The sequence below is a fragment of the Bubalus kerabau genome, chromosome 14, assembly GCF_029407905.1.
Source record: "Bubalus kerabau isolate K-KA32 ecotype Philippines breed swamp buffalo chromosome 14, PCC_UOA_SB_1v2, whole genome shotgun sequence".
Lineage (NCBI taxonomy): Eukaryota > Metazoa > Chordata > Mammalia > Artiodactyla > Bovidae > Bubalus > Bubalus kerabau.
This window is the reverse complement of record NC_073637.1, coordinates 39,520,432-39,536,019: the sequence shown is the minus strand read 5'-3', so window position 1 is coordinate 39,536,019 and position 15,588 is coordinate 39,520,432. Positions and strand designations below refer to the sequence as shown.

The 15,588-nt window shown below is 45.7% G+C and overlaps 1 protein-coding gene across 1 annotated transcript in view; it reads right to left on the bottom strand.

The window, feature by feature from the left end:
• Window positions 1–5,748: 5,748 nt before the first annotated feature.
• LOC129626811 (acyl-CoA 6-desaturase-like) overlaps window positions 5,749–15,588 on the bottom strand; it is a 40,534-nt gene continuing 30,694 nt past the window's right edge. Inside the window, 2 exon segments of the mRNA XM_055546296.1 lie at window positions 5,749–5,791; window positions 5,793–6,959. Of these exon segments, the coding sequence (XP_055402271.1) occupies window positions 5,749–5,791; window positions 5,793–6,959 (1,210 nt within the window).

The window sequence follows — 15,588 nt, the reverse complement described above, 5'->3', positions numbered from 1 at the left end:
GATTTCCAGAAGAACCCACTCCAGTGAATGCTGTGGTTTTTTGGTATCCCATAGTGGGGACATTGTACATTATCATTACCTTTTGTCTTTAATGGAAGGAAGCTGTTGTTACAGCAAGACATAGGCATGAATTCTGGCTCTGTCTCTGGCTATCTGTTGGATAAATGATTTCACCCCTCTAAGCCTCTATTTTATTATCTTAGAACCGATATATATATCAGGATTTTTTGAGAGGGCCAAAATAGGCATTCACAAACAGGAAATTAATAAATGTTGATATATTTAACATAAACTCACAGTGTAAATTTCCAGAAGAATTCAGTCATAGGAATAAATGTTACTTGCCAGATACACTGATGTACTTTCTTTAAACTGGACTAGCCTGCTTTGTAGTAGACCAGGAGGTAATCAGATCAAGATTGCAAACTAAGAACATGCTTCTCTCATCTCAAATCCCCATAAACAGTAAGAAAATATTTTAAATTGAAAACAGCACAAGGAAAGAAGACTTGGTGCCCTCAATAGATCAGGAATTATAATAAAGTTCCTAAAATATTAAAGGCAGAGGAGTTTATATTGAAGGAAGAAATAATGGCCAAAACACACAAAAGAGAGAACTGATGAAGAGCGTGCAAGTATCTCAGCTTGGGCTTCAAGCTGAGAGAAAATAGATGAAAAGAGAGGATCCAGGGTCAACCAACAGGATGACTGGCTGACGCAGAGGCATCCAGGAAGGTCGACCCCTTGGATCTTCTCCTTGTGCTGTGCAGGATCAGGAGAGGTTTGTGTCCCTAGACAGAAGCGATGCACAACCAGGAAGATGTCCCTCCTGGTAGTCAGGGCTTGGGACAGAATTCACTGCCACCCAGAAGAAAGGGGAAGCCTCCATAACTGAGGAGGCCACGTCGCTGCCTGGAATTCTGGAAACAAGCCAGGTAATCACATATAGCATGAGACAGATTAACCTAGGAGCCCAGATCCCATATAATCATGCAAAGCCAGCAATTTGTTTTTCTTTTTTCTCTTTTGGACTACACCATGTGGCATGTGACACCTTCCCCAAGCAGGGATGGAACTGTGCCCCTTGCATTAAGGAGCATGAAGTCTTAACTGCTTGACTACCAGGGAAGTCCCCAAACCCAGCAAATATTTAAGGAAAAGTAACTCTTTAAAACCTTAGTGTGGCTAAATGGTAAGAATTCACCTGCCAATGCAAGAGATGCAGGAGATCCAGGTTCAATCCCTGGGTTGAGAAGACATCATCTTCTGAATGAAAGGGACCATAATCATCATATGGATAAACTAATACCCAAAGAAACAAAGTTAAAAAATGAGATTTTTTTTAAAGTATGTATGGTACATATGGGGCTTTCCAGGTGCAACAGTGATAAAGAATCTGCCTGCCAATGCTGGAGAGGCTGTAGACAAAGGTTTGATCCCTGGATTGGAAAGATCCCCTTGAGTAAGAAATGGCAACCCACTCCAGTATTCTTGCCTGAAAAATTCCATGGACAGAGAAGCCTGGTGGGCTTTAGTCCGTGGAGTCACAGAGAGTTAGACATGACTGAGCACATTACATATGATTAACATCCTAAGAGGAATAAGATAATGTCCATTTTAATAGAAATATATTCTAAACTAGGGACCTTCAAAAGAAAGGTTGTAATTATCGAAAAAGTCTGAAAAACTCAATAAATGTGCCGAGTAACAGAAAAGATATAACTAAAGGATGATTACTTAGCTAGAAGATACATCTAAGGATCCTCCTAGAACACAGCTTAGAAAGGACAGATAAAAAGGTGAATATGGGTGGGGAAAAAATTCAAAGGTTTCAACATTTGCCTAATAGGATTTCAAAAAAAGAATAGAGAGAAGAAATATTGATAGACATGAGAAAAAAAGATTTCCAGAAAAGATAAAAATCCTCAGAAAAGATGGGTTGAACCAATGTCCACAACTTGCAGATACAGAGGACAAACTAGTGGTCACCAATGAGGACAGGGAAGTGGGGAGAGGCAGTAGAGGGGGAGGGGATTAAGAGGCACAAACTATTAGGTATAAAATAAGCTCCATGGCTATATCGTAGGGGCTTCTCTGGTGGCTCAGCAGTAAAGAATCTGCCTGCAATGTGGGAGACTGGGGTTCGATCCCCAGGTCAGGAAGATCCCTGGAAAAGGAAAGGACAACCCACTCCAGTATTCTTGCCTGGATAATTCCATGGACAGAGGAGCCTGGTTGACTGTAGTCCATGGGGTCTCAAAAGAGTTGGACACGACTGAGTGACTTACACTTTCACTTTCAAGGATATATCATAGAACACATGGAATATAGTCAATACTTTATCCTAACTATAGAGGGAGTATAACCTTTAAACACTGTAAACAAATCATTACATTATACACCTGAAATTTATACAATATTGTGAGTCAACTATGCCTCAATAAAAATCAATCAATAAAAAGTTTCTCCACTTCTTTCTTACTGACAGACAATATTATCAACCCCCAGCCCTCAGAGGCTCAACTCCAATGCCGCAGAAACCCTGCTCAGTGGCTGATGTCAGCAGCATGTTTTCAGAATGCTTACTGAATGGAGTTCAGATCCTGATATACTGGTTAATGCTTCCTTCAAGCTTCCTTTGCGAACTTGATCTTTGCCGTCTGTCATCCAGTGTTCCGTGCCTTCCCTTAGGACCAACTTTTGCCATGTTCCACAGTCTACAAAACTTATCCAGGCACGGAGCAGTCTTTGAAATCAAAGGCACACTGTGCTCAGACCTACTCTAAATGCTGCATGAGTTTCTGATCCAAACTTTTGATCTGCCATTTGTTCCCTGTTCCCTCCCTCCTGGAGTCCTGGTCCAGATGGCACTTTTCACTGGTGCTGTGCCCCATTCCTGTCACAGAACAACAAAGGTTTTAATTTCCAAATATGGAAGCAGTGTTTCAGGACTGAAGGTATCTACCACGTAAGGTAATGTATTCCTCAAAATATTTCCAAGATTTGGATGTCTGTTACCACGACTGATCACTCTTCAAGTCTGTGTTTGTTGACTAAACTATAAATATTTTAGCAATGGATTCACTCATGTTTTAAAGACACTATGCACTTATGAAAACACAAGGCTCATTATCCATAGAATATTTCATGTAGCTTCGGCAAAATACTTCTACATGTAGTAAAGGAATACAAAAAGGTTAACAGATGGGATGTATTTGCATTAGTGTCTTACTCATAGAAGTGAGGAGGTGAAACCTTTTTTTCTTTGGAAGTTACTTGGCAAATAAATTAGAAATTATAATGTTGAGACGCCAGTCCAGGTTCGATGCACGATACTGGATGCTTGGGGCTTGTGCACTGGGACGACCCAGAGGGATGATATGGGGAGGGGAGAGGCAGGAGGGTTCACGATGCGGAACACATGTATACCTGTGGCGGATTCATTTCAATATTTGGCAAAACCAATACAATATTGCAAAGTTTAAAAATAAAATAAAATTAAAAAAAAAAAAAGAAATTATAATCTTGAGAATCCAGTAGCAGAATTAGAGCCAATTCCCATTTAAGTGCCCGCATGCAGTCTCATTTACATGAGGGGATGGGGGGCAGGGAGGAGGGGGAGAGAGAGAGAAGCCTAGTAGAAAGAAAAAGTTGTGAACTTACTATAACAAGTGACACAATATGTGGAGACTTCCTGTGATACAGTGGCTAAGACTCTGCGCTTCCAACGCAAGCAGCCCAGGTTCAACCCCTGGTCAGGGAACTATACCCCGCATGCCACAACTAAAGATCCTGCATGGATCTTTTCATTGGTGCATGTTGTAACTAAAACCCGGCACCTCCAAATAAATTAAATAAAAATAAATATTAAAAATAAGTGATACGTGACTAACCATATTTTCAATTAAAACTCCAAGCCAAAACAATCTGCATGATAAATTACTGAAAGGGGCTGTCCAAGACACCAGAAGAGATACAAAGAGTAGCCCATTTCCTAAAGATATAAGATAACTCCTCTGCTTAAAAGAATTCAATACCTTTCTCCACCAGGGTTCAGTGGGCCCCCATGACCCGGACACTGAGCACATCGCCTTCACGCCATAATCCAGGAATACCAATGACATTAGTATTTTTTTTTTTTTTTGAAAATAAAATCACTTCATTTATTTCCAAAAGTGTAGAGGTGGGAAAGCAACATGATAAAAATTAAGTTCAGTTCCCTATGGATCCATTCTGTCTCAGGGGAGGGACAGTGGCTCTTTGGGCCAGTGTGTTCTCAGTGGGAGGGCTTCAGGTGGGTGGATCCCTCGTTGCCATGGCAACCCTCAGGTCCAGCACCAGCCAGAGCTGATCCCTCCTGCCCTGCCCTCCCCTGGAGCTATCTACGGGTTAGTGGGTTAATTTCCAGATGCAGCAGCTCTGGATCCTCCCAGTGGCCCCCAGGTTCCCCACCGTCTCACTTTCCTGTCCTCTCAGCTGTCTGGCCTTCAGCCCCAACCCCTCCTTGTCCCATTGGGTACCCCCACCACCAAGTCCCCGGCTTCTTGGGGTCACCCTCCTCTGGAATTCCTTCCTTCTGTCTGCAGACAGGCCATGAAGGTCTCAGTGACTGAGCCCAGCTCAGCCCACTGTGAGGCCTGGGGAGGCTGCAGAGGGGGTGGGGGTGGAACAGGTAGATCGCCCCAAGGCCCAGTCCCACTGCCACCCCCAGCAGAACGCATCCTGTAGCAAAAGGTTAAAAAACGAGTAAAAGAAACAAGAGCATGATAGACCGGGAAAGAGCACGTCCACGCAGGCAGCCCCAACGTGGGGAGCGGCTGTGATGGGCTTCTGGGCTCCAGTGCCCACTTGCAGCCTGTAGGGCCTAAGTCCGCACCAGCCAAGTGGCCAGGGAGTGGCTGGCACTGCCTGGCAGTAACGGAGCACTCTAGGGGAAAGTCCAATTCCTCCAGAATCTTGGGTCTCCCAAACAGAACAAACATCTGAGCCTACAGGCTGGCTCAGCCCCGGCCTGGCCATTGCTTCTGCTGAGCTCATCTGTGGCCCCACCCCTGTGGATCCAAGGTCACAGGCTCTGGACTTGGGAAGTGGCGGGATGGAACTGCTGGAGCCCTGGGTCAGAGGGCTTTGGTGGGGCCAGGACATTTCCCTGGGCTCAGAGGCCTGAGCTGGCTGCAACACAGCCGAAGGGAGCCTGGCACCAGGGCCAGGGCCCTGGACATCTGAAGAGAAAGTGGGGCCTGGAGGGGCGCCCCCAGTACTGAGCCGGTGGTGGGAAGGAGACCCAGGGAATCAAGCACATCACCTCACAGAAGGGTAGAGGGTGGGCGGCCGTCCGAGGGGGTGGGGCCGACCTGCAGGCTCACAGAGCTGTCCCACCTGCCGAGTGGGACTCAGCCCTGTGGACCTCAAGAGCAGGTGAGGGAGAAAAAGAGGGTGGTGTGTGGCCTGGAGGCCAGGCTGCAGGGGGCTCATAGGCTGCACCTGTGCACATCTGGTCTGGCAGATCCTTAGGGACAGAGGGTGGAGGTGGGGCTGACTGGCCGGGACCCAGGAGGTAGGGTGTCAGAGGGAGGTGTGAAAGCCTTGAAACCAGACAGCAAAAGAGGAAAGACCAAGCCTGAAGTCTGTGGGCCACGCGCCATAGCCTCCTGACACCTCTCTGAACAAAACCCCACCCTCCCCTTCCGCTGCCACCCCCACCTGCTCCTCCCCACCGTCCCCGTGAGCGCCCCGAGGGCTGCAGCTTCATTTGTGGAGGTAGGCGTCCAGCCACAGCTGCCCAGACTTGCAGGGCCCGGAGCAGCAGCTTCTCCAGGTACTCAGTGCAGTGCTTGGCGCACAAGGACCTCACCAGGGGGGTGACCTTGGGCAGATTGTGCCAGGGCATGGTGGGGAAAAGGTGGTGCTCGATCTGGAAGTTGAGGTGCCCACTGAACCAGTCATTGAAGAAGGACTGCTCCACGTTGCAGGTGGCTGCCAGCTGGCTGCTGAACCAGTCGCGATAGGGCTCTCGGTCAATCTCCATGACGATGTGATTCATCTGTGTGATCCACACAAACCAGTGGCTCTCCAGGAACCTGATGAGGTTGAGGAAAAGGATGGCTCCCAGGACACCATAGAAAGGGATGTAGCTGATGAAGAAATGGGTATAGTAGCTGATGACCCAGGCCAAGTCTACCCAGTCCTTGTGAACCATCACGGTCATGATCATATGGTACTGGAAGTACAAAGGGATGAGCAGCGGAGGCCCAATCAGGAAGAAGTACTCATGCTGGTGGTTGTAAGGCAGGTATTTCAGCTGCTTCTTGCCATACTCAGTGGGCTGCCACTCGCCCAGGACACACACATGCAGCATGTTCACATCCAGATCCTTGTTGAAGACGTTGGGTTTGGCGTGGTGCTGGAAGTGGCGATGGTTCCACCAGTTGGCAGAGCCACCCTTTAAGTGACCGATGATGAACTTCTGTACGATATGGTTCCACATGGACTTCTTGTAAACAGAGAGGTGGCCGTAACCGTGTTGCAGCCATCCAGCCTGGACCTGAGAGGTAGCAAGGACGAGGGCCGTAATGATGGTTGGAATCCAGCCGTTGCCAAAGTGGAAGATAGTGAACCAGGCGATGCTCTCCATGGCGATAATGTGGGCCAGGTGGAGAAGGAAGAAGAGCTGGTTAGTCTTGAACAGGTTCATGTCCTCAGCGGTCTTCCTCAGGGCCTGGAAGTCCTCGATGATCTGGGAATTCTTGCCGTAGTCCTGGCTGGGTTCCTCAGGGGCCAGCTCGCCAATCAATAGGGGCTTCATGAACTTGCGCACAAAACCGAGGTTGCGGTGGAAGGCCAGGAAGGCGTCTGTAGCATCTTCCCCGGTGTAGTGCCCGATGACCCACTGCCCCCCCCCCGGGTGCTGGCTGGACCATTTGGTGATGTTGTAGACCTTGCGATCGATGACCAGCCACCTGTCGGGTGCACAGGTTGTGCTTCTGAATCTCCTCCCAGCGGAAGGTAGGCATCGGCGCCTCAAGCTTGGTGGCCCCCTCGCCCTGGTTACCCCCACTTCCCCATGCTGCCTGCTGACCGGGTGCTGTGAGTGCGGTCTGCTTTAGGCTTTTGTCTTCTCCTCCTCCTCCTCCCAAGACATCCCCTCCCCCAGCCTCCTCGCCTCCGCTCCGGAGTATCCATCCCTGCCTTTCTTCTCCGCTTCCAAGTGCCCCCAAGTGGTCCCCTCTGTCCGCGCCCCACCTCCACTGCCCCCCCTCCCCGCCCACAGCTTGCAGTGGACTTTTGCCTCCAGAGAAAACTCCCGGGTAGCTCAGGGCCTCAAAGCCTCCTCTGCCCGCCCCTCCGGCTCCCTCCCTAGCCCAGGGCTCCGCATCCTCCCGCGTTCCCCTCCGCCTGGGTTTCCACAGTGATCAGCAGAGCGACTGCACCAATCCGGGCGTGTTGCCCCTCCTGCCTTTGGCCCAGGAGGATCTTTCGAAGGCCAGCGTGCTGGGGCAGCGGTTCCCGGGTCCCTGGCCACGCGGAGTCCAGAGGGCCTGGGAGGCCGGTTACGTGTCCGAACTCCTTCCTCCCCCGACTCCAGCCGGGGGCGCCCGAGGAGATCCCAGGGGAGCCAGGCGGGCAAGAGGGGGCGGCGGTTGGGGTTCCCGGCGCTTACACGCACGCCGGCCACCCGCTCTCCTGGATGTGCACCTGATGCCCACACAAAGAGGGCCGCGCGGCTCCGTGAGTTTTGCGGTGGGGCAGTATTCTTTTTTGTTTTATAACTCGTAGGTATCACATCATCTGTTTTTTAAAATATTTACTGTGGCTGTGTTGGGTCTTAGTTGCGGCACACAGGATCTTCACTGCAGTATAAGGGTTATCTAGTTGTGGCATGCAGGCTTAGTTGCCCTGGGGCATGTGAGATCTTAGTTCCCAGGCCAGAGATCAAACCTGCATCCCCTGCATTGGAAGACAGATTCTTAACCACTGGACCACCAGGGAAGTCCCCTACATTAGTACTCTGTTATGTCACTTTTTCTTATCTATGTACATGCTGTTCAATAGCTTGTCTACCCAACCGATAAGTATTAAGTCATTCTTCAAAATCTGACTCAGCACCTCTCCTGTAAGAGAATTTGGAGGAGATACCTTCAGTTGGTACCACAAAAATGTGGCTTCAACAAACCATGCCCTCTTTTATCAATAAAGACTCTTCATTTGAAAGGCAGCTCTTGGCTTATTCCCAAGCCCTGGTAGAGGGTGAAAGCCTAGACCATGTAGCATCAAGTGATATTGCAATTTTGAGCTATTATGAATTAGTTGTTTATCTGATCCACCAAATCACAAAGTTGACTATATACAGCAGCATTCCATCATAAATTAGAAATTGTAGAATTGTAGGGACTTCCCTGGTGGTCCAGTGGCTAAGACTCCAAGCTCCCAATGCAGGGGGCCTGGGTTTGGTCCCAGGGAACTAGATCCCACATGCTGCAACTGAAGAACTCAGGAGCTGCAAATAAAACACAAATAAACCAACTAGAAATTCTACAATACAGATCAGACTCAGCATGTCTGGAAAGGACATCTCTCCCCCCAATCCCAAGGGGTCACTGGGCATTTCCTGTGATCAGTTAAGAGAGGAGAAAAATGCCTAGTCCTGCTAAAAAATAAATCTCCACCATATGCCTTTCAGGTCACCCCTGCAAAACAGTGGCTAGTGTAAACCCTCCCCACAAGGAAAGCTTTGGGTTGTTTGCTTTGTGAAAAAGGAAAAGCCACTGAGATCTAGATCAACACTGACTCATGGGCAAGAACTAATAGTGCTGGCTGGCTAGTCACAGACTTGCAATCAAAATTGGGAAAATGGATGGTGAAGGTGAGCGGGGGAGAGAGATGTGGGTGGACTCGGAATGCACGTGAGGTATGAAGACATGCACCACAAGGATCACTTTGAAGGAGGCTCTCAATCAGGTAGACAAAATGACCTATTTAATTTCTGACAGTAGCCTCTTTCCTTAGCCTCTTCAGTGTTTGCTCAGTGGGTCCATGCAGAGTGGTCATGGGGGACCTCCCTGGTGGTCCAGTGGTTAAGACTTGGCCTTCCAGTGGAAGGGGTGTGGGTTGGATCCCTGGTCAGGGAGCTAAGGTCCTACATGCCTTTTGGCCAAAAAATCAAAGCAAAAAACAGAAGTAATATTGTAACAAACTCAATAAAGACTTTAAAAATGATCCACATCAAAAAAGTCTTAAAAAAAAAAAAAAATAGTGGCCACAGTAACAGGGATAAAGGCTAGGCATCAGCTTATCAAAGCTCATCCAGCTACCATATCTGCTGAGTGTCCAATGTGCCAACAGTAGAGGCCAACACCAAACTCCTGATATAAAATGATTTTCCCCCCCAAAAAAATTAAACATATAAAATGACTTTCCCAGAGGTCCAGCCAGTCACCTGGACTTACACTGGCCTTCCTCCATGATGGAAGGGGTGAAAATTTGTCCCCACACCTTAGACTCATATTCTGGATATACATTTGTCTTTTCTGCCTAAAGTGCTTTTTCCAGCCCCTCCATGTGGACTTACAGAATGCTCTATTGCCATTGGTGTCCCACTCACATGCTCCATCCAGAGGAAATATTTTAAGGCAAAAAAAGAATAGTAAGGGTTGTGTGTATATATAATTGATTGGTCTTTCCCTCCAAAGGTAACTGGCTTGATAAAACAAGAAAATGGCCTGTTTAAATATTATCTACTGCACTAAGAGACCACTGGGAAATACTATGAGGTTGGGATGCCACCCTATAGAATACAATATATGCCTTAAATCAGTTTCCACAACATGGTTCTGTGTCCTCCAGAGCCAGAGTTCATGGGTCCAGGAACCAAAGGGAGAAGGTAAACGTACTCCCTCCCACTATTATCTAGTGAATTTTTTCATCTTCCTCGCAACTCAAAGAAATTTTGTTTCCTATCAATGTGACTTTGAGCTCAGTGGATTTAGACATCTTAGTGCCCAAGGGAAACACAGTCACTGTTCTGATGAATCCTGAGGCTGACCTCTGACCTTTCTGAAATTCTCATGCTGCTGAGTTGACAGAGGAAAAAGGTTTCTCTACTGGCCAGGGAAATTGATCCCAATTACCAAGAGGAAATTGGATTGCTGCTATATAACAGAGGTATGAAGGACTCTATGTGAAAGACTAGAGCACCTCCTAGAACTCTGGTCAATGGAAAACTGACCAATAGCCTTGATCAATGAAAAATTGCAGCAACTCAAGTAAGACAGACATCCAAGAATGCAAATCCCATGGGAATGAAGGTTTGGACCACCTCACTAGGAAAAGCACACTATCTGGGTGAGACATTAACAGAGGAAGCATTGGCTTTTTGTTCAGGATTGGCTCCTAAACAAAAGCAATAATGGCTGGCAGTTAACTCTTGTGGCAATCTACAGAAGTATTAATATTAATAGAAAACATAGCAGCAATATTTTATATTATCTTTCCCTTTCTCCCCCACATCCTCATGATTTTACAGGAAGAACGCTGGTGATTGCTAACATTTTCAGCTGACAGTACAACCAAATTGATGACATACGAATCAATGATGAACTGATGGGACAATGTTTCCTCTGTTGGAACACAAACACTTACCTGAGTGAAGGGCAAGAGTGGATACAGAGGGAGGTAGAGAAATGGACTATGACCCCCCCCAGATCTAGTCTCCCCTCTCCTCCACCCTGTTCTCTGCTTCCAGAGGTCTCTGCTGACCTCTAAGAACCACAAGAACCACATCAGTGAACCTCCTTGCCTCCTGTTGTCTGGTTGAGGAATATCAGGAGATCAGAGGACAGAAGTAGAGTGAGATGAGATGTTTATTCTCTCTACCCATTTAGTCCCTACCTGTATCACCCATCTAAGATTCCAGCTCCATCCAGGAACCCTGACTGTCTCTTTTTCTCTAGATTCTAGTAACTTCTTCCTTCCATGGACCCTTCTGAAGCCGTGCACTCTCCCTTACGGGCACCCTACCCATGGCCTGTAAAGATCTCATTATTGTTGTTGCTGCCATTTAGCCACTGAGTCATTGGATAAGGAAATGGCAACCCACTCCAGTGTTTTTGCCTGGAGAATCCCAGGGACAGGGGAGCCTGGTGGGCTGCGGTCTATCGGGTCGCACAGAGTCGGACACGACTACAGCGACTTAGCAGCAGTAGCAGCAGCAGCAATCACTGAGTCATGTCTGACTCTTTGGCAACCCCATGGACTGTAGCCTACCAGGCTCCTCTGTCCTTGGGATTCTCTAGGCAAAAATACTGGAGCAGGTTGCCATTTCCTTCTCCAGCGGATCTTCCCGACCCAGGGATTAAACCTGTGTCTCCTGCATTGGCAGGTGGATTCTTTACCACTATTGGATCCTCTTCAATTTACTCAATAGCTATGCCTTCTGTTTGCTACTGGGACACCGACACAAGCCTTTCTCACCAAGATATGAATTCCTTGAGGAAAGGGGCTGAAATCCAGTCTACACAGAGTTGGCACAGAGCTATGTGAGATGAAAATATCTCCTGCGTATTAATAAACAAGAAATGTCACAGCCATCAGCGATTTCTAGCCTCCAAATGTGAATGAGGGCTTCCAAAACTACAATTCAGGGGATGCTGCCACCCGCCAAAGTGATTGCTGAGGAGCTGGGGGAATGCAAGAAGCAAGGGCGGACAAGGAAACAGGGTTGGCCCCGGAGAGCTGAGGTGCATGTGAAAGGAATGAGTTCAGTGAGCCCAGAGGCTTGCATCTTCCCATACTTACAGTGCTAAACTCTCTTTGATGTTCAGACTGCCTGCTCCCTTTGTTGCAAACATATATATATATAGCCTGACTTCTCCTCCTGCTGCCTCAGAGCAATTTTCTCAGAGCTACTGAGATGCTGTCTCCTAGGCTTGGAGTCCTAAACATTCCCACCAAATAAAATGACTCTCTCCTTTCAGGTTGTGACTGTATTTTTTAGCCCACAGCTGTCTCGGCCTGACCCAGAGAAGGGCTACCTTTTACAGACTTAGTCCAGCCAGTGAGGTACCTCTTGATAATATGCACAAAGAGATGGTAACTCCCCACAGGTGGTCTTGTGTAAGAAAAAGAAATGACCTAAGCAGTTTGGGGCAGTAAGAAAATATGTTTATAACAGCCTGGGGACAGAAAGAAAGACTTCAGCTAAAGGATATCTCATGATTACATTTATCATGAGATAAAAGCATTGCTATTTGGTTTTTATATGATATTTACAATGTTTTAATATAAGAACAAGACAGGGTATTTTTAAACAAGGCTACATAACCCCAGACAAATCATAATAGGATCTGTTTTTGTTTTTAACTCCAGGCCAATTAGTTGAGGGCTAATTTAGCAATGGAAGATGCTTCCAAATACTTAACACATGACTCAGCTATATAAATAAGTGGTGGCAAATGAAGCTGAACAAATTTCTCATATGTTCTGATTTGGCCACTGGTGTACACACACAGATTTATACAAAGCTTGAGTTCTCTCCATAAAGAATAAAAAAGAAAAAAGTCCAAAGCCAATAAATTTTTTTAGGTTACTTTGATTTGGTATATCTAGATTCATTTCAAATAGCTGTAGGAAATACTGAATCTGATTTTGCAATGATAATTTAAGCAAAACCTCTGTGATGGACTAAAATGCTCTAGTATAAGCATTTGTGAGACTCTCGGGTCCTTAGTAAAACTATAGGGTCTGAGGTTCAACGAAAGGAGGATTGATGAGCCTTCACATTCATAAAAAAGGAGTTTAAGATTTCTATGGCAAAGTGGATTAGTCAATAGAGAACTCACACATTTTTATGGTTATATCTGACCAGTCCTATTGGCAAACAAATAAGGCAGTTTTGTTACTCTTCTGCCATCCTGGGTAAATTCAAACTACACCTGTTTAGAAGGGTGCCTAGAAAATTTCTACAAGTTTTTACCTGCGTCTCCTCATTCAGAGTAAGCAAGAATGCGTTTCTATATCATATCTGTATCTCAGGTTTCAAAGCAGGGGAGTAATCAGTTTGCTATTTTATGGGTCACTTCGTGGAGTCAATGTCTTCTTTTACATTCTCTTCTGCCTTTTCCCCTCCTTGTATAAAGGAAACGACACTGTTTTAAGTCAGGCTGTTTGATTCAAATTCTATTAATAATATTCCCTTGATTTTAACTATGTTTTTAATGCTAAGATGCTCAGTTTCCCCATTTATAAAATTGGGGTAAGAATAACTGTTTTACAGTGTTATCATCATGTATATAAAAAATGCATAGAAAGTATCTATTTCAACACCAGGTATTTAATAAGTGGAAGCAGCATCATTATCCATGTTATTATTATTACAAGTACCCCATCAGGACTTCTAAGATACTAAAGTGATTTTGAGAACCTGCAGTATTTAGGAAAGCAATTATTCAAAATTATTCAGGAAGGCAAGATGAATCACTAGCTGCTGCTGCTGCTGCTAAGTCACTTCAGTCATGTCCGACTCTGTGTGACCCCATAGACGGCAGCCCACCAGGCTCCCCCGTCCCTGGGATTCTCCAAGCAAGAATACTGGCGTGGGTTGCCATTTCCTTCTCCAATGCATGAAAGTGAAAAGTGAAAGTGAAGTCGCTCAGTCGTGTCCGACTCTTCATGACCCCATGGACTATAGCCTACCAGGCTCCTCCGTCCATGGGATTTTCCAGGCAAGAGTCCTGGAGTGGGGTGCCATTGCCTTCTCCGAATCACTAGTAAGTCAGTTTTATTTTATTCATTGACATGTACCTGATGATGGTAAGACAGGCTTCTTCTCCAAGCCTTTCTACCGTATAAAATGTCTGTATAATGTCTGTCTAAGTAGAATTATTTTTGAACGGCAATCAGAGAGCCAGTGGAGGTGAAAATTTAGGTGAGGTCTGCAAAGTCTAAGATACTCCCAGAGCACTCAGAATTCAGAAATGAGTTTTTCATTTGTCAATGTTGGTCCAGATTTCAGCATCCTCTATGAGCAATTAACAGCTTTAGCTATTGACATTTTAATATAAAACCTCCATGAAATGATTTTTGCCTTTTTTTTTTTTGCTATAATTGTTGCCATTGTTCATTTAGCCAGCATCTATATCTCTCTGTCTGATAAATAAACGAAATGTTCAAATCACTTGACAGCTGTCCATGCAGGTCCTGGATAAACAGTACAATAACAGAGATGCTTTAAGCATGAAACTGTAAATCCTCAAGTTCCAGCCATATTATAATATCAGTGTTGAAATTTTTCACCTAAAGAATTAGAAAACCTTTTACAATGGGATTAATACATCACATCATTTAACATCTACCTTTTGTCACCTGACCCCGAGACCATATCTAACAACAAATAATTTGCCCCGTTCTTTCAAGGTGTCAAATGACTTTTTTCTGTATGACTTTTTTTGAATGATTTGATCTAAGAGAAGTAGCTTGGAAAAGCATTAGGAGTGTCAGGTTTTATAACAAACCATGTGGGTGGAGGGTTTTGTTGGGTTGATTTTTTTTTTGGCTGACAGCAAACAAGTCTATCTGAAAACACATAAGCTCCAGCAGGTGCCCAGAGCTAATTTGGTTTGACACTATTTTTAAAAAGCACTAGCTAAGTTTTATAACAAGTCATAGTGAATGGCTGTATTCTTTCTCTGTCTTCTGCAACCCAGGGACCAGTTTTAAAATAGGACCCTAAGCAGAAGGCCATGAATCTAAAACACCCAGCTTCTTAAATCTTCTCCTAGATCCCTCGAAACAAAATGCTTAGAGGTTTACACTTGACTTTGCACTTCACACCTTCCACCACAAAATCGAAATCGCTGCACTTCCTGTCAGCAGTTTTCATTTAAATCTAGTGAGTTTCAGCTCTGGCCAGCAAGGATGATGTGAAATGCTTGCCGGCAGCCAGACTCAAGATGGATTTGCCGATCCAACCACCTGCTGATGGCATGTGTTTGGCTCCCAGCATTCACAGTGGACACTCATCATGATATTCACTTTCCCTATGGACTCTCACAGCAGACACATCAGTTGGCATCTCCTACTAATACTCCCAGCTTAAACGCCCACTTAGGTGTGGTGTTTGAAGAGCCCTTCAGTTTTAATCTCTCTGATACATGCGGTTAGCCTGGCCTTTCCTCTCTCAAACACAGAAGTCCTATTTGGATTAAGATACAAAGATTGGATTTGGAGAGTTGTTTTTCGTTTGTTCTGTCTTTGTGCAAGCACAGAACTCACTAATTTACTGGCGAGGGTCAAAATGCACATTTCAACTATTGAGTTGGTAGGTGCGATGTTAAGAGTCAGTCCCACTTGGATTTGAATGCCAGCAAGTTCACCTGGCAGAGTGTCGTCTCCGGCAAGTGTGTCGTCTCCGACAAGACAGAGATAACAGCACCGAGCTCCAAAGATTGTTAAGATTAAATGTGATGATATATGTAGAATGCCTAACATTAAGTCAGGTTTGTAATAAATGCTCAATAAATTCTAGTGGCTGGAATTTCAGTTTTTAACTTTTTATTTTATACTGGGGTATAGCCAATTAACAATGTTGTGATA